Source organism: Ctenopharyngodon idella, chromosome 8 (assembly GCF_019924925.1).
Source record: "Ctenopharyngodon idella isolate HZGC_01 chromosome 8, HZGC01, whole genome shotgun sequence".
NCBI classification, from domain to species: domain Eukaryota; kingdom Metazoa; phylum Chordata; class Actinopteri; order Cypriniformes; family Xenocyprididae; genus Ctenopharyngodon; species Ctenopharyngodon idella.
This window is the reverse complement of record NC_067227.1, coordinates 26,286,441-26,311,254: the sequence shown is the minus strand read 5'-3', so window position 1 is coordinate 26,311,254 and position 24,814 is coordinate 26,286,441. Positions and strand designations below refer to the sequence as shown.

The 24,814-nt window shown below is 37.9% G+C and overlaps 1 protein-coding gene across 4 annotated transcripts in view; it reads left to right on the top strand.

The window, feature by feature from the left end:
• The window catches only part of abl2 (c-abl oncogene 2, non-receptor tyrosine kinase), a 33,134-nt gene extending 9,028 nt beyond the window's left edge, over positions 1-24,106 (top strand). The window contains exons 1-11 of one of the 4 annotated variants that reach the window (XM_051902107.1): positions 7,395-7,544; positions 11,451-11,615; positions 13,981-14,276; positions 14,360-14,632; positions 15,166-15,250; positions 15,615-15,792; positions 15,937-16,121; positions 16,232-16,384; positions 17,500-17,589; positions 17,908-18,069; positions 19,324-24,106. In XM_051902107.1, coding sequence (XP_051758067.1) covers positions 7,481-7,544; positions 11,451-11,615; positions 13,981-14,276; positions 14,360-14,632; positions 15,166-15,250; positions 15,615-15,792; positions 15,937-16,121; positions 16,232-16,384; positions 17,500-17,589; positions 17,908-18,069; positions 19,324-21,041 — 3,369 coding nt within the window. In that variant the 5' untranslated portion in view covers positions 7,395-7,480 and the 3' untranslated portion in view covers positions 21,042-24,106. Of the gene's footprint in view, positions 1-7,394; positions 7,545-10,272; positions 10,539-11,450; positions 11,616-13,980; positions 14,277-14,359; positions 14,633-15,165; positions 15,251-15,614; positions 15,793-15,936; positions 16,122-16,231; positions 16,385-17,499; positions 17,590-17,907; positions 18,605-19,323 lie in introns of those variants that run through there. The other 3 variants (XM_051902108.1, XM_051902106.1, XM_051902109.1) reach the window with 3 other exon arrangements.
• Positions 24,107-24,814: the final 708 nt, after the last annotated feature.

Sequence of the window (24,814 nt, the reverse complement as noted above, 5' to 3'; positions counted from 1 at the left end):
CACCTGGTGATGTGGTTGTCTTAACCACCATGGTTGTTAATTTCCTTAGAGAATGCCTCTTCTTAAAGCCTTCATCAGAATGTCCTCAAATACCGTTCTCGCATCCAAATAAAGTGCAGGCCCTGTAGTTGTTTCTTGGTTAAGCAGGCTCTTTTTAGACCTGCGCAAAGAGTTGTGATGCTTGTATATTTAATGGAGATTTGTTGTGCTTTTAGGAACAGCATTCCTAACATGGTCTGAATGTGTTGGGTCAACAGTATGGTTGATTAGTTATCCAGAAACTGTCTAGTCAGTTTAGTGAGTTTATATAGATTTTAATTTTGCGTATTTTTAATTTTTTTTCTAATGTTTATGAAAGAAGTTTCTTATGCTCACCAAGACTGCATTTAATTTGATCAAAAATACATTAAAAACAGTAATATTGTGAAATTATATATAAAAGTATTATTACAATATAGAATAATAGAACAATATAGAGTTTTTTTTTTTAAATGTATTTTAAACTGTAATTTATTACTGTGATGGCAAAGCTGAATTTTCAGCATCATTACTCTAGTCTTCAGTGTCACATGATCCTTCAGAAGTCATTCTTATGTGCTGATTTGATGCTCAGGAAACATTTCTTTTTAGAAATGCACTGTTGTGTCAGCCACCAATATTTATCGTTATTACGCACATATTTTTTTTTTTTTTTTTTTTTATCAATTTAAGACCATTGGCATAATGGCTATAACATAAAAAAAGCCCATATTGATGGTTTTGATTAATTAACTGTGTGAAGGCACTGAGTTGTATAATGTCTGTTGCATAATCCAACATTTTTCTCTGGGTAAAATAAAACAAAACAAAAATGAAACCTGTACAAAATATAGCAGGGCTCGACAGTACGGACTGCCCGGTGCCGGCGTGAGCGACGCTTGGGACAATTGATGGAACTGTCAGGCCAGTGCTGCATCGTCATGAAAGTTTATCCTTTGCACGCGTTGAGAATTGAGAAATTAAATGCATGTGTATCGGTATATTGGATCCGTGCAGCTTTTAATGTGACAGCAGCTTAATATTCCTGCTGTGCTGCTGTCTCTGTTTTAAATTGGGCTTGCTGAATAAACATAAAAGTATTAATTTCTTTTAAAAAAAAAACCTTACTGACCCCAAACAGGAATGGTAATGTATAATTTGCAAACTTTTTTATTATATAATTATATCTCATCAGTGCCCAATATTAATTTACTTAATTTAATTCTTTGGAGGGCTCTTAACAGGTAAAATTAAGGAATGGGCTAAGTTATGAGGAGGTAGGTGTGTTTATCTGTTAATCAGTGGATGCTGCTTGTGGGATAATTTCATCAGATATGGAGGATTTGCGCAGTCTGATGAATTCTGTTCTACCCACTCTGTTGTGGCAACAACAGATAGCAATGGTGCATCAGATTTGTGTAAGCTGAGGTGGATGTTATTCAGAGGGAGGAGCCACAGGGCAAAAATGACTCGAAGCAAAGAGAGAAAAACAGGGCAAGGATGGACAGAGTTTACTAATTGTCTGATTAAGTGTGTAAATATGTAAATCCATGTAAAATCTTGTTCACTTATGTCACACCTTCTGGTTGCATCACAGTGCTAACTCATACAATCTATTTTTTTTGCGATTGTCACTGTTATTGTTGACTGTAGTTGACAAAAGATGATTCGGAATTATGTAAATATTAAAGAACATATAATTTCATTCTGATGGGGCTTTTAAGTGTCTTGAGGCGGTGTTGTGTTGCATAAACTATTTACAAATACTTTAAAGCTGTAGGGCATGTGTGATTTTCATGTTTGTACATGCTTGTACAAAGAATTTGCATAAGATGTAATAAGACGAATTTTTATTGTAAATTAAAGTATGTTATGTAACTGCTTGTGTAAGTCGTCAAATGTAGGCCCGAATGAATGGCATCAGGCAATTTCCCATAATCCTAAGTGCGTCATTATTCAAACCAGCCTGTCAGATTGATGGCCATTGGAATAGAGGCCGATTGAATGTCCACTCAGCACAGTGTAAAAGGACATAACTGGACTCTTTCTGAATGAGGAATTGATTTGATGATGATTTTCTGACAAACTCAAAGCTACAGTACTGTTCAAAAGTTTGGTTTTGGCCAAAAAAAGAAATTAATAGGCTACTTTTATTCAGCAAGGATGCATTAAATTGATCAAAGTGACAGTCAATTCATTATAGTATTACACAAGGTTTCTTTCAGCAAGTTCTTTCAGCAGTTGTGCTGCTTGATATTTCTGTGTTATTTCTTGAGCATCAAATCAGCATATTAGAATGATTTCTGAAGGATCATGTGACACTGAAGACTGGAGTAATGATGATGATGATAAATTCAGCTTTGGCATTACAGGCAGTGCTTCCCACACATAGACTTTACTTGGGCGGGCTGCCCAGGTATATTAAAGGCCGCCCAAGTATATTTGGAGACACGTTTATGCTTTTATTATTTTTATCCTCGTATACTTTTGTATCTGCCCGAGATAATGAAACCATCCGCGATCGATTAACTAGTGGAAAATCTCCCCTCGCCCCGCGCGTTTCGTACCTGCTCGTTACGTGTGCGTCAGAACTGTTTACTCCCGCTGACATTCCCACGGGCGCTGCAGAGATGCGGTAGGTATTTCACAAAGAGTGCTGCATGTTGCAAAGTGAGAAGGCGGCGCTGTTGCGCGTTCTACAGGCTCGCGCAGCAGCGCTTCACACTGCTTCAAATTGATTCTCAGTCAATGAACAGCGCACATTTATGCCAAGCGATTGCTAATGAACTCAGGTTGATGAATTATGACAATGTCAACTTTATGGCCTTTATATAATATGTTTTAGACGTTTGTAAGAATATGAATGATCAGCCCGCAATTGTGTAGACATTTCAAAATAAGAGTCCCGGTATATTTGGGGCCTGTTTATAATTAAAAGTCACAAGCTAAGTTTTTTTTTTCTTCTTCTTCTGGGCATTATTGGTATTTTGGTTACACAATAAATTGTATTTAATTTGATTTCCATTTAATTCATAGTAAATTATTGTAGTCTCCCCCACAGGAAGAAAAGACTAAGAACATTATTTGATACATATTCATTATATAAATTTTACTAGTAAAATCTGTGTCCCATTCACTGAGAGAGACACTATATGACATAGCAAGGAGACCATATGAAAAGGAGAACCATTTAAATGCTGTAATTTTGCATAATTTACAATGCATAATAATACATAATATTAGTATGTAATTAAATGTAACAGTATGCTATGTAATTAAAATTAATTTCAATAAATAAAAATACTGTTAAAAATCACAAATTATTACCTTGTCACATGCAGTAGATCATTTCTGTGCCGTGGGTAATAGGAGGATTTTTCACCCGGCTACCACCGGAAGTATATTTCAAACCTGTGGGAAGCACTGACAGGAGTAAATGACATTTGACATATTTCAGTTGCAATAATATTTCACAATATTACTGTTTTGCTGTATTTTTGATCAAATAAATGCAGCCTTGGTGAGCATTAAGAGTCTTCTTTCAAAAACATTCAAAAATCTTACCAACCCCAAACGTTTGAGCGGTAGTCTATGTGACATAAGGGTCCTTTAAAAAAAAAAAAGAAAGTAGTGTATCATAATACAAACTCATGTCTTCATTTGTGAATGAATAACGTTTGGAAAGCAGTTGTCTTGTTGTGGTAATGGAGCGTGTAAATGATGAAATTCTGTCTGTTGCACAGTACGTCTGTAACCTTTTATTGAGGATGTCAGCAAACTCTAAAACTCTTGGCAGAAGTATTGTAATTATGCCTATATTTACTTCTTCCAAGAGTTTTAGAGTTTGTGATCCGATACCCTTTTTTTGTCCCTTTTGAGTTCTGATTTGTCAAATTTGGAGGTACTCAAACACAAGTGACTTGATGCTTTTATTTGGGGGATAGTTTATTTGAGGGATAGCTCACCCAAAAATTCTGTCATCATTTACTCACCCTCAAGTTGTTCCAAACCTATATGAGATTATTGGTTCTGAGAAGATTTGAATAATGCTAGTTATCAAACAGTTGACAGTAGTCATTGACTTCCATAATATGGAAAAAAATACTGTGGCAGTCAATGGCCGTCAACTCTTTGGTTACTAACATTCTGCAAAATATCATCTTTTGTGTTCAACAGATAAAAAGAAACTGGTTTGGAACCACTTGAGGGTGAATAAATGATTTTCATTTTTGGGTTTTTGGGTGAACTATCCTTTTAAATTCATTACAATTCCCATCCCTATTGTTGACACATTTTGTTAATCGCAGATGTGGTAATTTCTTAAGTTCTCCTATTGACATTTGTATTCATCGGATTGTCTGTTGTCATGTAATATACTGCATTAGTCTTTTCAACTGGAGAGCCATTTACTGGAAAGGAGGAAGAGACTTAGTGAGAGGGGGACAACTGTGCATTCTTTGTTGCAGAGGGCTCTTGTTGGATCCTCATTATTGTGAATGAACAGGATCTGTCCTTCATAGTGTTCTGCTTATATGGGCTCATTGTTTGAGGAATCATTGTTCGGTGGTTCCTCTGTGCATGTACACAGTGTGATTATTCTGGGAGTATTTATGGCAAGATAGTTTTGTTTTGTGCTGGATCTAAAAATAGGCCTTGTCTTGCACCACGTGGCTTTTGCTGTGATGTGCTGAGCACTTTCAGATAAACAGGTGAGCTTGTGCTGTCATTCCCAAACGCAACACTTCACCAACACTCTTGGGGTGTAATGGTGATTCTTGCCTCATACCTCTAAAGCACAAAAGATGACGTGTCATTTGTTCAATTTTGAAATACTTTCTCCTATCCCAGTTAAAGGAATAGTTCACCATGAAAATTAAAGTCTGTTATTATTTACTCACCCTCATATAAAACTTGTATGCTGTTTGTGTTTTTCTAGGCTTGTAAATTTGAAATTTTGAAGAATCATAGCGCAGCTCTTGTTGTACAACATGATTAGATGATGTCAAGCTCTAAAAAGAAAATAGAAAAGTAGTTCATACAACTTCTGTGCTATATTCCAATTCTATAAAAGGCTTGTAAGAGGTTTTGTGAAGAACTGACCAAATTAAAGCCATCATTGACCGATAATCTTGCACAGAAGGCGTTGTCTAGCCTGCATTCTTGTCAAAACTGAAAAATGCATGTTGCATATTTTTTCTATATTTGAGAAACTGAGAACATTGTTTTGGTGTCAATAGCATAATTTTATACTTGTATACTTTTACTTTTTTTATTTTTTTTTTTTATTGTTTTGCTCAAACTGTCATTTTAAAAAAATCTTTTGTTTTCTGTGAAAAAAGGAAAACATAGAGGTTTGGAACAACATGAGGGTTAAGTAAATAATGACAGAATGTTCATTTTAGGTTAACTATTTTTTTTAGAGCTGTGGTTCTCAACTTTTTGACTCCAAGATAATATTCAAAGGCCCTCCAATCTAAGCTGTACCTTTGGTACCCTTGTTGTAATTAAAAGCTCAAAAAATATTGTCATTTTAATGTGTACATCTTTGTTTTTTCCTTAATCATTTTAATTCAGATTGTTAATATAACTAAATTTAAATAATTTAAGGCTTATTGCCCCCTAGTAGTGTTGTCAAAAGTACCGACTTCGATACCAAGTCGGTACTGAAATTTTAAAAATGTGACGCTTTGAGCACTGTTGAGTGGATTCGTAAACACCTCTGATTGGCCATTGTGTTCACACGCTCATCAGATATATCTGTGATTGGCTACAATGATCAACGCATGGGAGCATTTGAAAGCACACGGAAGTGTTTGAATTTGAAAGCGTTTTATTGGGCCCCAGCCCCCCAGATTGAGAACCACTGTAAACCATTCGTAGATTGATTCCCACAAAAGTGTAAACACTGTGGTGCTATCAAAACTCTACTCTGCATCCCAACCAGTGCAGAAACAGCAACATTAGCTCAACTAAAAACATGAGTTTGGTGACCAATGGCAGAAGGGATAGAAGTTTGGTGAATCCTGTTCAAACACAGTCATTAAAGGGATAGTTCACCCAAAAATTAAAATTCTGTCATCATTTATTCACCCTCAAGTAGTTCCAAACCTGTATGAATTTCTTTGTTCCGTTGAACACAAAGGAAGATATTTGGAAGAATGTCTGTAACCAAACAGATCTCGCCCCCCATTTACTACCATAGTACTTATTTTTCCTGCCATGGAAGTAAATAGGGGGGCGATATCTGTTTGGTTACTGACATTCTTCCAAATATCTATCTTTGTGTTCAGCAGAACAAAGAAATTCATACAGGTTTGGAACTAATTGAGGGTGAGTAAATGATGACAGAATTTTCATTTTTGGGTGAGCTATCCCTTTAATATATTTAGCAGTATTTATTCTTTTTGGTGACTTGGTTAATTAATTTGTTTGAAGGAAATAACAGCTATTCTGACTGGGAAAAAGGCAATGAACGTAGGCAGTTATCACCGTGATGGGAGACCCTGGCAGCAGTGTATCCATCTACCTGTTGACTTCTATATGCTTTACTCTGCTGGCACTATCAGCCTGTTTTGAAAAGTTCTTAAGTACAGAGAAAGATCCTGCAGTATCAGGGAATGTGTTTGCCCTTGAACAAAGCCGTTCCTCCTACGAGCTGCTCTTGCACATGACAATGTTGGTCGTAATTTCCTGCATGACAGATGCAAGTCTCAGTCCAGTGTAACGTTAGGGGGCTGTTCTGCTCTGTGCCTTGGGAATTTCAGAGCTGATGACGGGCAGGTGAGGTGTCTGGTTTATTGGATTTTGGGGAGGAGTTGAGACAATTGACCCATCGCTAAACCCCGCCCCCTCTCGGTTACTGTTCATCACTTTGACAGGCTTTCAGAAAGTCCCATGACTGGTGTGATTTCAAGTAAAACATGCTTGTGTAAAAATATTCTTATATGGGCTGGAATGGCGTGTTACCCAAAGTATTTTGCCTACGTTTTTGTAATCTTGTAATCTTTTCATACTGTACACTATAATGTTGTGATGCCTAAATTAACTTGCAGCATTTTATATAACATTTTAGATTTTTTTTTTATTACTGGGCTTTTGTTAAACTTAACTTGCTAATGAAGCTGAAGTGCACCAAAGTGCAGTTTGAATGTATTGATTGTAAAGGAATAGAAGTTTAATGGCCTTTCAGATCAGGATGTTCTGTCCCTAAGCTGTGTTAGTTGAGAGCAGCTCCAGTCAGAGTACAGAGGTGCTGGTGCAGCTGCTATAAGCCTGGCCTAAGCCCAGCACAACAGCTGCGCTAAACGCCCATCAGGACAAGGCCATACAGGTCAGTCCGTTCAGTATGCCCATTCACACCGCGCACACAGCATTCCCCCAGCTGTCTCACAGCGAAGCTCCTGCACACAAAGACACACACAGAAACCGCACGTGTGCTGAGGAGCACACGCAGGACAAACACATGCGGCCACGCGACGTGCCCTACGCTGGTCAATTGCTAGATCAATCAGAAGTGTTGCATGAGGGTGAGCGATGTTTGTGAATGTACTGTGACATCTATCTATCTATCTATCGTTCTGTCTATCATTCGGTCTATCGTTCTATCTATCGTTCTATCATTCCTTCTATCTATCTGTCGTTCTTTCTATCTGTCGTTCTATCTATATCTATCGTTCTGTCTATCGTTCTGTCTATCGTTCTGTCGTTCTTTCTATCTGTCGTTCTTTCTATCTATCGTTCTATCATTCTGTCGTTCTGTCTATCGTTCTATCGTTCTGTCTGTCTATCTATCGTTCTATCTATCTGTCTATCGTTCTATCATTCTATCGTTTTATCTATCTATCGTTCTGTCTATCTATCTGTCTATCTATCTGTCATTCTATCGTTCTATCTGTCATTCTATCGTTCTATCTATCATTCTATCATTCTATCTATCATTCTATCTATCGTTCTATCTATCGTTCTATCTATCGTTCTATCTATCGTTCTATCTATCGTTCTATCTGTCTATCTATCTATCTTTCTATCTATCTATCATTCTGTCTATCGTTCTATCTATCTATTGTTCTGTCTATCGTTCTATCTATCTATCTATCTATCGATGGATCTATCGTTCTATCTATCTCTATCTATCTATCTATCTATCTATCTATCATTCTATCGTTCTGTCTATCATTCTATCTATCATTCTATCTATCTGTTTATCTTCTATCTATCATTCTATCTATCTATCGTTCTATCATTCTATCGTTCTATCTATCTATCGTTCTATCTATCGCTATCATTCTATCTATTGTTCTATCTATCGTTTTGTCTATCGTTCTATCTATCTATTGTTCTATCTATTGTGTGATTGACAAACTCCCAACTTGTATGACTGATGGTAATTGGTAAGACATTGTCTGGCATTCATGTGTTCTTGTCTCATGAATCATTTTGACATGACTTGATGGTGGGTTTTGTTGTCCATTAAACTTGTCAGTAGCTGACCTCTGTAGTCTAAACTAAGACTCAAATCTTTTTTCTTTTTCTTTTACTATGTTCACATAAGCATTTTATTTTTCCAAGCAGACATCATCTACCTACCAGAATGTTTTAGATGTCTCATTAATTAAAACAGCTGATTCAACTCATAAGATTCTTAGTGTGTTGAATATTGAGACTAAAACCTGAGGACTAGAGTTGAGAAATACTGGATGTAGTCTATTGAGGTCTTGTGTGCTGATGATTTTTTCCCTTAATGTTGAGAGGTTTTTGGTGTACCTGAATAATTGAGCAATGAGCATCCCGTCTTAATACACTTTACATGCTGCTCTGAAACTCACGGGTACGTTTAATGTCGCACAGGCATTTTGTTTTTACACCTCCACGCTTTTCCAGCCTCTCCCATGAGGATGTTGGGTAGGCAGCACAGGCGGCACACATGGTGCAGAAATGGAACCATCTGCTCGTTCCTACCCCCTTCTGAAACCAACGGGCCCCCCACACGCCTCCCCTCGCAAGACGTCTAATAAAACCACCCTCAGAACTCCACTCTTCCCATATCTCACACAAGCACATGTGGACATTTCTTACTCAAGGCAGTTGGCATGGAGGCCCACAATCAAGTTGGACTGGCATTCCGGCTGCAGGGTTGGAAACTCTGAGTTCGGAGTTGCACCGGAGACTCTGAAATGATACAACCAAGAGGAGCGTGTCAGATTTTCAACTCGCTGTCTTGTATGAATTAAACCCAGAACTGAGTATTGGCGGCTAGAGTGTTTTCCCATCAGCCTTGTACTGGAACTTGGATCATGTATTGGGAACTGTGGATCAGTCAGTTGACCAGGACTGGGAAGCACTGCATGCTGGTTAGGAATAAAGGTAGGGCAATAAATATCTGTGTGCATATGTGCCTGTGTGTGGCGAAGTTGGGTTTGCCACACAGGCCTTGACTGTCTGAGCTGCGTGTTCTTGCTTGTTTATTGCATTGTGTAAGACCTGGCAGAAGACCAGTCTTTGGCTTGGCTTGTGTCTTTTATGCATAACGATTGTTTTGAGTTTAATTTATTGGGATCTTTTTGGGATCAGTGTCACATGATCATTCAGAAATCATTCTAATATGCTGCTTCCCAGTCTTGGTGCTGTTTATTATTTTTGTGGAAACATTATACTTTTTTTTTGTTTGTTTGTTTCAGAATTCTTTGATGAATGGAAAGGAATTTTTTTTTTTTTTTTTTTTTCCAAAATAATTATCACTTTATTGGCATCAGCCAGATTTTAAAAATTAGTTCATCTAGTTGGTGTGTTGAATGACTAGACTACCATTGTGAAGCCATCCATTGTATTTATCATGATGTGTCATGATGGACTTGCTTATGCTGCTGTTGATTTTGTGATGCAAGTTGAGGATGAATAATTTGGCTGTTGCTCTTGCAAGTTGGTATGTTAATGTAAATCCCCTCAGGATGTGAAAATTGCAATCATATGACATATCAAATCCCATGGTGTTGCTTTTTGATACCACCCCTGTACCATGGTAACACCACATTAGTTTTGAAAAATCAAGCCAAATCTTGGAGGCAGAATTTGTTATAATGATTATTAAAGTGAGTTTCTGAAGTCTTTTCTCATCTATCCCTTCCCACGTTTTGTCTTGCCACACTTTTCCCTAAGGAAAGGGGCAGCTGCCCAGACATGCAGTGTGTGTGTTTGTGGCTGGTTGACAGCTGTAGAGGAAGACCAGCAGACGCAGGCATGCTCAAGGCGTGGAGACTCTCCCAAAAACATTTTTCCAACCTCAAAGCACTTTCATGCTCCTCCCCTGCTTAAAATCTTGCTTAAGAATCAAACCCTCTCAGATTGAAGCAGAACCCTCACCGCATCAGGTCTGTTTTATTCCATGTGAGATTAGATATTAATCTAGTGCTGCTAGATTATGTCATTGAGGACCCTGCTGTCCAGCAGTAGTTTTGAAGAAGAGAGGGCCAGGCTGACCAAACAGTCCAGCCTACAGGATGTGGACCACTATTGCTTCGCAGGTAGCCCTTTTTTTTTTTTTTTTAAGCTGTCTGGTCTCATAGCCAGTGCTGCACTGGTGCCCTGAGTGTCAGTGAGTTTTGTGGAGTATTTCAGGTTGAGGGATGTGTATTTTTTTTTGTTTTTTGTTTTTTGTATGTTCAATGTGGAAGCTTTTACTGGGTCAAATTATTTTCTCTTTGGGTGTCTCCAGTGTTCATCTGCTTTTCAAAATTGGAAGTGTTTTGAGTGTTTCTAATAGATAAATACTTAATGTTAACATGGCAACATGGATGATGTAATGTGTAGTTTATTTAAATATAACCATATATAATGAATGTGAGTTTTATACAAAATATGTTACAAAGTGAGTGCTGAAATTTGCTTGTATGTTTATGTTCAGTTATTTCATATTAATGGCAATGAAAAGGACCTATTAATTGCCATTAAAGTGAAATTACTGAACCTAAACATACTCTTTTTCTTTAATGCTTTCTTAAGTAGACTGTAAAATGTTTAATCATTAAATAATTAATATTAAATTATTTTCGCAGTCATTTGAATGTCAATCATCCCTATAATCTAGTATAGCTTTTTTATAATGATTAATTGCCATTTTTGTAGCCTTCATGTATTGTTTTTACATGATTTGGAAAAGGGGATCATTAAATTGGTTATGACATAAGGAGCAAAGTGATACTACTTTGAATCACCTTCCTTGTTTTCACTTTGCGTCATATGGTCTGCTGCTCCCTCTCCACCTTGACGTTCACTTGTTTCAACTCCTTTTTTTCCTAAAACCCCTCCTCTGTTATATTGAGTCATTTTGCCCTTCCCAGAGGCCTTGTCTCATTTGAGATGTCATATGTTCCATCAACAGCCACTTATGTTTTCTGTTACTTAGCATTTTCTTTATGTCTCTTTCTTCCTGACAGAGGCCCTGCACAGGCCGTTTGGACTGGACTCGACGGCGCTGACTGAAGCGGTGCGCTGGAGCTCAAAGGAGAATCTGTTGGGTGCTGCGGAGAGTGACCCGAACCTGTTCGTTGCGCTTTACGACTTTGTTGCCAGTGGTGACAACACGCTGAGCATCACGAAAGGTATGATCGTCAAAAGGAGACGAGTGGTTGTGCGACAAGTTGTGCTTGGTTTCATTGTTCACTTTAACAGTTTCATATCCACCAAATGACAAACCACATTGCATTGGTAGTGTAAACTTAAATGTGACCCAGGACAAAATTTTACTACCTGAAATAAACAAGGCCGGAGAGTGTTTTTACAACCATTATTGATAACTTCCTCCTCCTTTATAACAAGGACACCATGCCATTATCCTTCCTTTTCCTTCCATCGTTCTCCTTCCTCTTTTCTTTACTTCAGATCTTGTTGTTCCTCTTCCCAGCAGCAGTTTGTAGGATCAAAGCACAAAAAAAAAGTGCTAAAAATGAAAGCGGAGGCTAAAGTTTGTTTTATTCAAGCTGAGGAGCATGAACACATGGGCACTAACCTGAGCCATATTCACTAACGCCCACAACTCTTTCCAGCGTGTTGTAATAGACTTTGGAACATGAGTCAGGCGGTTTTATGCTCAGATGCTCCATGCTGCATGGCTACTGCTAACGCTAATGTCCGTTTTGAAGTGTAATCCCGTCAGCTGGGTGAAAAGCAGGTGGGTAAACACAGACTAGCCAAGAGAAGAGAGTTCAGAGAGAGGGAGTTAGCAGCCTGTTCTTTCTCTCTGAAGTAACCGCTAATGGTCAGTAATGCAATGTCGTCTGGTTGGCACCGATGCGCCAGTCTCTTCTTGTCTTGTCGTGAGGGCCTTGTTGCCGCGCCAGTGTCGATTTAGGATTAGCAAAAACACTTGCTGTCTGAAAGCTAGTGGGCCTGAACTCTGTTTCCCTGATAAAATGAGAGCGCCCTCTACTGGACCAAATGCTTGATGGGATCACAACAAGGTTAAAGGATTAGTTCACTTCAGAATTAAAATTTCCTGATAATTTACCCACCCCCATGTCATCCAGGATGTTTTTCTTTGTTTCGTCAGTCGAAAAGATAATAAGGTTTTTGAGAATTTTTCTCCATATAGTGGACTTCACTGGGGTACAACGTGTTGAAGGTCCAAATTGCCGTTTCAGTGCAGCTTCAAAGGGCTCTACACAATCCCAGATGAGGAATAAGGGTCTTATCTAGCGAAACGATCTGTCATTTTCTAAAAAAACAAAAATAATTTATATACTTTTTTTTTTTTTTTTTTTTTTAAGGAAGAGGAGGACTAATTAAATAGTGTATTTTATCTAATAAAAGTAATATATTCTTTACCTTATATTTTGAAAAGAAATGAATAGTTTTACTAACAAGAATGCATTAAATTGATTAAAAGTGACCGTATATTCATCAAAGAATACTGAAAAAAGATCATGGATTCCACAAAAATATTAAGCAGCGCAAATGTTTTCTACATTGATAATAATAAATGTTTCTCGAGCACCAAATCAGCATATTAGAATGATTTCTGAAGGATCATGTGACACTGAAGAGTGAATAAATTACAGTTTAAAATGTTAAAATAGAAAAGAGTTATTTTAAATTGTAATAATATTCCACTATGTTGATTAGCATAAGTGACTTAAAATATATTGTAAAATATATTATAAAAATATATTAATTCATGTTTATATGTAATATATTTAATTCACATTTTTTTTCAGTCTAAACTCAGCAACAGAAATGCACAAACATGCCAAAAAGGGGCCTCTTTTTTTAATTTGGTTATGACATTGTGTTCAACAGCAGTTTGACTGCGTCAACAGTGATTCAACACTCTGGAGAGGATTTTTTTTTTCTTTTTCTTTTTCCAAACAGCTAGACGGAGCACAGCTTAATGGAACAGAACACAGGGCTCTTGAGATGTTTTCAAAAGTGCTTTTGAAGGCATATCTTGTAAAAAATACTATTTTTAACTTGTATAGCGTCTTAAAAATGTGACATTCATGGTGAGTGATGCTACCAAAGATGTCCATCTGATGCACATGTATTTGGGGTAATTCAAAAACAGCGCAGTACATCAAAAACTCGATTGATTTATCTCAATGTCATGATTGACACTTCTCTTCCACCATTCCCAGGTGCCCTGAGGATTTGTTCAGATTCCAGAATACTTATAAGACTACTTCTTCTCAGTCTGAACTTATGTAATGAAAACATTAGCTACCTGACTGAAAGACCAGATACGGATGTTTTTAAAGCTGAATGATGGACCTGTTGTGGCTTGCATTGCCTAATTGCTCTCTTTCCATTCCATTCCATTCAAGTCAGATGTATTTGCATGAACAACAAGGGTTTACATTCCTGAAACTTTACTAAAACATTACACACAGGTACAAACAAAAATATGAAAAAAAGTTTGGATATTAAGTGATTGCTGTGTACAATTTCACACTCTTGCTATTTTTTGAATTTCAGGAGAGAAGCTGCGAGTGTTGGGGTACAATCAGAATGGAGAGTGGAGTGAAGTCCGTTCGAAGAATGGCCAGGGTTGGGTACCCAGTAACTACATCACCCCCGTGAACAGTCTGGAGAAGCACAGCTGGTATCATGGGCCCGTGTCCCGCAGCGCCGCGGAGTACCTGCTCAGCAGCCTGATCAACGGCAGCTTCCTGGTGAGGGAGAGCGAGAGCAGCCCTGGCCAGCTCTCCATCTCGCTTCGCTACGAGGGACGGGTCTATCACTACCGGATCAACACCGCCTCTGACGGAAAGGTAGTGGCTGCTTTCACTTTACTTTGAAAGCAAAGCTCCTCTTGCTTTAATTAAATTAAATTCACTCTTCTCTTCTGTCTTAGGTCTACGTAACTGCTGAGAGTCGTTTTAGCACGTTAGCTGAGCTGGTTCATCATCATTCCACAGTGGCAGATGGTCTGGTAACCACACTACACTATCCCGCTCCAAAATGCAACAAGCCAACCGTCTACGGCGTCTCTCCCATCCACGACAAGTGGGAGATGGAGCGCACCGACATCACCATGAAGCACAAATTGGGCGGTGGCCAGTACGGAGAGGTGTATGTCGGAGTTTGGAAAAAGTACAACCTCACTGTAGCTGTAAAAACACTAAAGGTGCGTGTTTTATGTGCATATCCGCCTATTTCTGTTTTCTTTATATATTATTGTTTATCATTGCAGTAAACAGTAACACTATATACAATAAGGTCCCATTATTTAACATAGGTAAATGTATATTAACTAAAGCAAAACATTTATTACAGAATTTATTCATTTTTTTTAAACGTTAGTTAATAAAAAATAACTGTTAATTCTTAGTTCATGTCAGCTCTTAACAGGTACAACTTTTGAATTTCATAAAGTATTAGTAAAGGTTAAAAATAACATTAACCAAGACTAATAAATGAGTTAGAAGTATTTTTTATTGTTACTTCATGTTAATGTTAACAAATGAAAGCTTATTTTAAGATGTTACCCAGGAAAGAGTTTATGTGGTGTTGTGTGCCACCAAGAGGATGTTCATTATATTGCACTCATGGATTTCTGTTTGTTTTTTTTTTTTTGTTTTTGTTTTTTTTTTTGTATTAGATTTTGTATCGCTTGTAATTCTATACATATTTATGTTATTATATCTCTTTATTCTAAAGGAGGACACCATGGAAGTTGAGGAGTTTCTGAAGGAGGCTGCAGTCATGAAGGAGGTGAAGCATCCCAATCTAGTACAGTTACTGGGTGAGTATACTAGGAATGTGCAAAACAGCATATCAGCATATTTATATGTCGCATATAAAACATAAAGAAAAAGGGTATCATATATAAATGTATCTTCATAAAAATCTGTCATTTTGTGATTGGAATATGCTTGTCTGTGTGCATCAGAAAAATGTACTAGCCAATGGCGGTTGTATTGCTAATGTGTGCGTTTAGAGTTGATAAATCAAATATTATGACCCATTCCTAAAGTATACACTATTCTCATCATGACCCCACTATAGAATCCAGGGTTTTGTACACACACTAAGCAACAATTGTTTGTTTTTGCCAATTATTTTCTTAGATTTATGCCTAATTGGTTAGTTCTGATGCCCCCTTCTAGGTGTGTGTACACTGGAGCCTCCATTCTACATAGTGACCGAGTACATGCCCCACGGGAACCTGCTGGATTATCTGCGTGAGTGTGACAGGGAGCAGGTGAACGCTGTGGTGCTGCTCTACATGGCCACTCAGATCTCCTCCGCTATGGAGTATCTGGAGAAGAAGAACTTTATCCACAGGTGAGCACAGTTCTTCAGACGTCAGTGGACTTTAGGATGCTGAAGATGTCATTTAAATTCCTCTATTCTCATTGATTACATTGTTATAGCTTTTCTTAAATCCCATTGAGAGATCTCGCTACAGCTTCTCAATCTCTTTCTTAGGGACTTGGCTGCTCGTAATTGTCTGGTTGGAGAGAATCACGTGGTCAAGGTGGCTGATTTCGGACTGAGCCGTCTGATGACAGGCGACACCTACACCGCTCATGCAGGTGCCAAATTCCCCATAAAATGGACAGCACCAGAGAGTCTGGCCTACAACACCTTCTCCATCAAATCAGATGTGTGGGGTCAGTTTCTTATTTAATTTTATCATGAGGATTGTGTGTTAGAAGTTCTTTTACTCTATAAAGAGTTATGTGTTTCAAGCTGACTCACTTATTTACTTCAAATTCCCCAGCATTTGGAGTTTTGCTTTGGGAGATTGCGACGTACGGCATGTCTCCATACCCGGGTATCGACCTGTCTCAGGTGTACGACCTGCTGGAGAAGGGCTATCGTATGGAGCAGCCCGAGGGCTGTCCCCCTAAAGTTTACGAGCTCATGAGAGCCTGTGAGTATCAACAACAGTGAATTCGATAACACTTTATAGCTTTCACTTAATAACAAAAGAAATATATATTTAAAGTATAACATAATTAGTGTATATTCAGATAATGTAAAGTGTCATTCATTAATGTTAAAGTTGATGACAGACACTCTGGACTAAAAGGTGCTATATAGCACCAACAGTGGTTCTTTGGCTCGTAAAGAGCCTTTAAAGGGGCTTAACAGGTTCTTTGTACGGCAGTGGTGCTATATAGCACCTTAACCACCCCAAAGAACCGCTGAAGAACCATACAGGGGCTTAACAGGTTCTGTATACAGTAGCGGTGCTATATAGCGGTGAAGAACCACTGAAGATGTAAAATAACTGTTTTCTATTTAATATATTTTAAAATGTAATTTATTACTGTTTCAAAGCTGAATTTTCAGCATCATTACTCCAGTCTTTAGTGTCACATGATCCTTCAGAAATCATTCTAATATGCTGATTTTGTACTAAGGAAACATTTCTCATCAATGTTGAAAATGGTTGTGCTGCTTAATATTTTGTGGAATCCGTGACACTTTTTTTTCAGTATTCATTGATGAACAAAGTTCAAAAGAACAACATTTATTTGAAATAGAAATATTTTGTAACATTAACTTTTGTAACATGTCTTTACTGGTCAATTTAATGTATCCTTGCTGAATAAAAGTATTAACTTCAGTTCAGTAACTTTACTATCCATGTTATGGAAATTTGTCGTCGGCTTCATTGTTCAATACACAAATAACATTACACAAATAACTTATAAGTTATTTATGTATTGTTATTTGTAACTGATACACGTTTTTAAGATACACTTTTTTTTTTTTTAAATTCGGATGGCAGCAATTGGAACGCCCCATGAAGGGGGTGAGACACATCCTCTATTATTGTTGAGGCATAGGCGTCTTGCCTATTACCTTGCTGGCTTCATTTAAAATCTTGGACAACTTAACTTTATTTTTAACACTCAAATGAATTTCAGAATACTTTCATATGTACTTTTCATAAAGTAAAAAATACAGACCCCAAGCCTTTGAACTGTAGTGAAACTTTTGGTCATTAGGTAAAGCCATATTTTGTTTGTGTGTTGGCAGGTTGGCAGTGGAGTCCACTGGATAGACCCTCATTTGCTGAGATTCACCAGGCCTTTGAGACCATGTTCCATGACTCAAGCATCTCAGAAGGTATTACTGCATCATCTGTTATGAATGCCAGATGAAGCCGTAGACAGAGCAGACTTTTCATGCAGATCTTATATACTTGATGATTAAGCACAGAAAACTCAGTGCACAATAAACAATCTTAAAAGGAAACAATATAAATAAAATAAATAACTTAGGTGCAGTTTGTATCGAATTTAATACAGAAAATACATTAATGTAATTAATGTTATTATGACTGTAATAAAGTTGAAGTTAACATTTAATAAAGATTTAACCTGTGATACTTTCATGTAAAACACAATATTAACATTCACCTTCTCTCTGCTAACTCTTCTCCAGAGGTAGCCGAAGAACTGTGTAAAACCGCATCTAGTGGGCAAGGTGGGCTTGCACACACTTTCGGCCACGATATGCCACTCTTGCCATCAAAGTCTCGTGGCCAGAAGAAACACTCTGAGAACAAAGAGAATATGGAGGAGGCAGGACCCCATGGCCCTGCAGGTATACAGGCCCAACTCCGGCTCAGTCGGCTCAAAAAGAAGCTCAAGAGAATGGGAGTGGTGTTCCTTATTGATTAACGGTGCCATACAGTATATAACCCTACAAATATTCACAAATATAGGAATATTAAAAAAAGTTATGCTATATCCTGTATATCCCTTTCTTTTATTTACATTCATTTTAAATATGTTCAAAATGTATCGTGATCATATGACTGACATGTTCATAAACATTCATAACAGATTTTCCCTCTCATGTTTGGATTATTTTTCTGTAAATACATCTCATTTCATTCTGTTGCTCGTTTGTTCCCATTTTCTGCATGTCACTAAAACCCCAAGTATGCGCACAAGCACTTCCCCAACCGCATGTGTATCTATATTATGATTAAATTCTGTTTAACCTTACTCACAATTAAAGCATTTTGATGTATTGTACAATATTGTTTTTCTACTTAAAACTATTTATGTGCTATTTATTGAAATTACATAAAGATTATATAAAATAAACTTTTAAGGTGGGAATATTACATTTATTTTTTGGTTAAGCTGCCTCTTTTTGTCATGTTATCAAACCTTTTAAGAATGCAAAAAACGTTTTTAATATTTAAACATTTATTTTTTTGTAATCCTATATGTGTAATCATTGTCCTTCCTTTTGGACAATCTTACTTTCCCCTACATATCAAGTGATACACTCTCTATGTTGCAAATATCTAAACACCCTGCTTGTCACAGGACTTGTGAAAAATACATTAAAAATATCTTGGCCCACTCTTGAAACATTTTACCCCATGAATTAAAGAGATAGCCTATTATGAGAGCAAGGAGTAGCTCATAGGCATAGTACAGTTTCTTGTATAAAATGGTATGCCAGGTTAGGTTATATAATTTACAGTGAGGGTCAGCAGCAGAGCGGTAGTGCAGGTACTGAATGTTGATGTGATATATCTTCTAATACCACCCCAAAGCCTTCATTTACACTATGCATTGCTCTTATATGTATTTTTGAGACATTTGCTTGAGGCACAACTATTGGCAAAAATGTAGTGAATTAAATATTAATTTTATAGCCAATCAATCACAATGTGACACAATAAGAAATCTGTGCACTGATTAATCATGTAAGCATGTGTTACATGGTGACACAAGCCATTTAAATATGAAAGCGCATAAGTATTTAGTTTGCATGTCAACTACTACCTCTTATTTTGCTGCTCTTTGACCTTTGGTTCTGTTGTCCCATTGTGTTCAGGTCTTGCAGCATCCCTTTTTGTTGGTGATGGACGCTCCAGCAGCTCTCCAGCCCTACCACGTAAACAGAGGGATAAGTCTCCCTCTAGCCTGCTGGAGGACTCCCAGGACACCACCTTCACCCGTGACCGCAAAGCTGGCTTCTTCAGTTCTTTCATGAAGAAGAAGTCCATGTCCTCATCTTCTACTTCATCCTCACCTCAGCAGCAGCAGAATCTCCCAATGCCACCCAAGAGGAGCAGCTCTTTCCGGGAGATGGAGACCCAGCCTCATAAAAAGTATGAGCCCACGGCTGGGTTTGCAGGCCCTCCTCCTCCTTTGCCCCAGACTGATGGGTTGAGTTTCTCTCCATCTCATGGAGAGGGGAACCATGTACAGTCCCGCTGTTGTGGGGCCACGTTTGGGCAGAAGCCCTCATGTTCAAACTCTGGAGCAACCTCTGGTCAAGTGGGAGGAAGCAGTAGTTGGGGAAGCCTAGCTGGCTTCTTCACTCCTCGCCTTATCAAAAAGACCCTGGGATTGCGGACTGGTAAGCCTTCTGGGATAGACGAAGGGAGTGGGACCAAGCCATTCCCTCGTTCCAATTCAACTTCGTCTATGTCTGCTGGGTTGCCAGACTTAGAGCGCATGGCATTGACATTACCAAGAAACCGTAGCAAACCCCCACTAGAGCGCACAGCTTCCACCACCTCACAGCCAGAGAACGGGGCAGCACGACCTTCGGATGCAATTCTGAGGAAGCTTGATGAAGGTACGGCTCAGATACGGGATCGTCCCAAAGCCAAACTCTTGCCACGAGGGGTCGCAGGTGGAGTTAGGGCACCAGGTGTAGGGGGAGAGGCTGATTCGGACTCCAACACACGGGGAAAGGATGGCCAAGATGACAGGCAAGGCTGGTCGTCTCCATCGAAAACCTCCACCCTTGGTTCAGTCAATCTGCACAACCACAAAGTTCCAGTTCTGATCTCACCAACCCTAAAGCACAGCTCGACCGACGGCCTAGTTGGCGTGGACTCTCAGGGCAACCGCTTCAAACTGCTGTCTGACAGTGGGGATCGTGACCGACCACGACTCGTGAAGCCAAAATGTGCACCACCTCCACCGCCCATGCTCCGTTCCCTCCAACACGCCTACAGTGCCGATGCAGCTGATGAAGCAGTAAGTGGGAACATGGAGGTCAATGGAGATGGCGTCAGAAGGTCAGGGAGAGAAGCCAGAGGGACACGTCCATCAATACCACCACCACAAGTGCCTCCAGCTCCCATAGTCCCTACTAGCAACACCACCACCCAGACTAAGATGGCCAACGGTGCTTCCAGTGGCGGACCTGGCCCTACTTCCGCCAAACCCACCCTTAGACGGACTCGGCAGCAGACAGAACGGATCCCCCTGGAGAAGATCAGCAAGGAGGCTCTTTTGGAATGTGCTGAATGCTTGAGTAGTGCTCTTCAAGGCAACACCGAGCTTTCTTCCAGCAGCCAGGTTCTGGATGTGGGACACCAACTTTTGGACTATTGCTCGGGGTATGTCGATTGCATCCCACAGACGCGTAATAAGTTTGCCTTTCGCGAGGCAGTGGGTAAACTGGAGTTGAGTCTACAGGAGCTGCGTGCTTCCTCTGCGGGTGGGGGAGCGGGACTAGGGGCACCTGGGACCAGTCCGGCTCTTGACAACTTGCACACATGCATTAAAGAGATCAGTGATGTAGTGCAAAGGTAGCCACCTCTAGCTACACTCTCCAAAACTCCTCCTCCTGTACCCCTTGAAACTTTTTGCCCCAAAATCAATCTAGTTTTATTTAAATTTTGGGGGACAGAGATTATTCTCTAAAAAGTACCTCAGAAAATTATTACAAACACATACACACACTCTCTCTCTCTCTCTCTCTCTCTCTCTCTCTCTCTCTCTCTCTCTATTGTTTACAGGTGACTTTCTCATTGAAATTGCCAGTTGGGAACAGAGTTCATTGTATATAAGCTTTTTGTCACTACCAAAATACACATGGTTTTGTTTTTGACAGATTTACTTTGTAATTAATATTTACAGTTTTATCTTGGTATGACAGAATGAATTTTCACAAATAGACAGGGGTTGCACAGGTTAAGGTGAGCCTACTACATGCTAACTGGTCCACTTATCATCCATTTTGTTTTTAGATAAAGATTTCCATTCACTTTTTTTGGATCTTTAATTTGCATTTGATTCACAGTAACTGGATATTGCATCAGATTGTCAATGCGAATATGCCCACCATTTAAAACATGAATCAATTTTGCTTAATCATAAACAAAATTGCTTGTTCAGAACATAGAGTAGTAATGAATGTGGATTGCAAACACAGTCAGCTCACATTTGTTCAGTTTCATTTTACACACAAAAAACTGCTTCTGTCTACATCCCATACTGTCATTTTTAATTTGACCATATTTGTTAAACACTACAGCATTTGATGACCATTGATGATTTTGTAGAGCTTTCTGTAATTAGTCTTTATTTTGATATGGTCCATGCATTAGTTGTTAGTAGTGGTTTGCTGTGGCGTAGTTGAAATGGTGTTGGGTCTGTCACCACATGGATCATGTTTGGCCTTTTATATCTGTGGCCTTTAGATAATTTCCCCATCAGCAAGATGACACACAACTACATTCATACTCTAGAGTTCTTAACACTCGAGAATTCTAAACATATGTCTAGATTTTATTGATTTGCCGTAGGGGAATTATTTGATGTGTGGATAGTCCGAATTTATTTTATGACTATGTCATGGTGCCAACACAAAAGCAGCAACACTACAGATACAAGTATTGCCAAGTCTTTTAACACGCATTTTCTTTAGCACATTGATTTGTAATTTTATTTTGATTTCACTTTAGAATGTCGCCATTTGTAAACTTGAATTTTAAATTATTTTCTATTAAAAGCACAGGCATTTTTATGATATTGTAGATATTGCATATTATTTTATACCCACAAACAGGTGTGAAAGGTCATGCTCACTTGTGTCCTTGTGGTGAGGTTTTGGTGTGAGGGTCTCCATCTGTGCATCTACATAATGAATGTATTCATTTGTTAAAAACAGGAATGTTTTGTGTGTGTGTGTGTGTGTGTGTGTGTGTGTGTGTGTTTTCCATAGTCTCCCTTCACATCTTTATTAAAAAGAAACATTATTAAAAGAAGCATTTTCTTCAGGACACAAATGGTTACACATGTCTGTATTCATGAAATGATAGATTTCTATTAGAATTTGCATAAATGAGATTTTTGTGGGTACCCTGCAATGTCATAATTAAAATGTAATGAAGCTGATTTGTACCGATTACACTGGAGCACATTTTTAAAGTATAAATGTTGATTGCCTTGCCTTAATTCACTATCTAGGTATGTAATATGGACGTTTTAGAAGGCGAAATTGTTTTTGCCATACATCTCCATGACATTTCAGTTCCACTGCAGCAGAAATACATACATGTTGTTTGTTCAAAAATCATTCTAGATCACAGCATAATTTGCCTACACTAACTTAGCTTCTTTTGCCATTTTTTTTTTTTTTTTTTGCCATGGGCAATGTTTCCTGATATTACATGGTGCCTTTTGTAAGAGATTTAATGTTTTGTGCACTGCAAGGTCATGTTAAAGATATGTTTATGTAAATATATTTTGCTCTCATGTATTCAATATCAATTTTAAGGTGGCAAATGGGAATTTTCAAGCCTTTATTATCATTCAAGCTACCCTGTTTAGACATCTGGGGGTGTGAGGTGTCCCAACTTGAATAGGAAAAAGTGCAATGATCTGTCCTTTAATAAGAAAAAGACAGTGCTTGAAGTCTGGTCTTATTTTACTGAGAGAGCTCATCAATTTGTTTTGCTTTGTCAGGAATACCTCTCTTGTAATCACATTAACAGAAAATATTTTTCATGTGTGATTTAGCAGTTTGCTTTTTCAAACACACATGCAGGTTGTCGATTCCATTTATTATGTCTGAACATGTTTCATTACCAATCAACTGAGGGGGGAAAGAGTGACTGTTTTGTATGTCAGTTTTACATGATTGTCAGGGAGCATTTTGCCTTTTAAACATTTTAGTAAAATGGACGTTTTTTTTTTTTTTTTTTCATTGCCACTTATCACCGCAATTTGTATTTTAATTTGGTGTTTTCCTATTGCTATAATCAGTAAATTTTATTTTAGTAAATTGCCAAACCTCTTCTGAAAGTTTGTATATTAAATAATATTTGATTGTATCATGTATAGAGGAACAATTCATAGAGACAATAGTTTATGCTTTATGAGCCACATGAGGCCTCTGGGGTGCAAAGCCGTTTCTCACAAACATGTTCATCAGAATTCAGTCATTTTAATTACCCAATTTGTGCTTTTTTTTTTTTTTTTTTTTTTTAATTTTACTTTTTTTGTCACTTTTATTTATTTTTGGTTTATTTATTGATCTACTTTTTATGTTGAATCCTGGAACTCGCATTCTTTGGAGACTGTCTTTTTGTAAGGTCAGATTTTAAGTGCTGAAGAAATTTATATACCAAAGGCCACCTCTCTAGTCCTTCAAGTGCAATGAAAATAAAACACTCTTAATTTTGAATATGTGAATTTAACAGGGATTAAAAAGGCAGAGGTTGACAGATCAACAGTATTTTTTTCTGTTTTGTAAAAAGTATATTTTGTGTGATTCTAATTTAAAGCTCACTTTTAATAGTATATTACTGTGAAGTCCTTCCTCAGTGTTACACTTGATGTAAATAATGAATAAAGAAACTGTTGAAACATTGGTTTGGGAGTTTGTATTATTATTATTATTATTATTAACTTTTTTCTATTAAGTACTGTGACATGCTATACTTCATCTAAGACTGTTTAAAGCATTTTTTCTAATTCTAGTATTAAATTAATACATCCAGAAAATACATACAAGCAGAAAAAAGTTAATGTACATGTTTTTTGTCAATTACCCAAACCTTAAAGGGTTAGTTCACCCAAAAATGAAATTTCTGTCATTAATTACTCACCCTCATGTCGTTCCAAACCCGTAAGACCTTCGTTCATCTTCAGAACACAAATTAAGATATTTTTGATGAAATCCAAGTGGTATATGACTCCTCCATAGACAGCAATTTAACCACCACTTTCAAGGTCCAGAAAGGTAAAAGTCGACGTGACTGCAGTGGTTCAACCTTAAAGGGTTAGTTCACCCAAAAATGAAAATTCTGTTATTAATTACTCACCCTTGTTTCGTTCCACACCTGTAAGACCGCCGTTCATCTTTGGAACACAAATTAAGATATTTTTCATAAAATCCAATGGCTCAGTGAGGCCTGCATTGACAGCAAGTTTATTTACACTTTCAAATGCCTAGAAAGGTACTAAAAACATATTTAAAACAGTTCATGTGACTACAGTGGTTCAACCTTAATGTTACAAAGCGACGAGAATACTTTTTGAGCGCCAAAAAAACAAAATAACTTTATTCAACAATATCT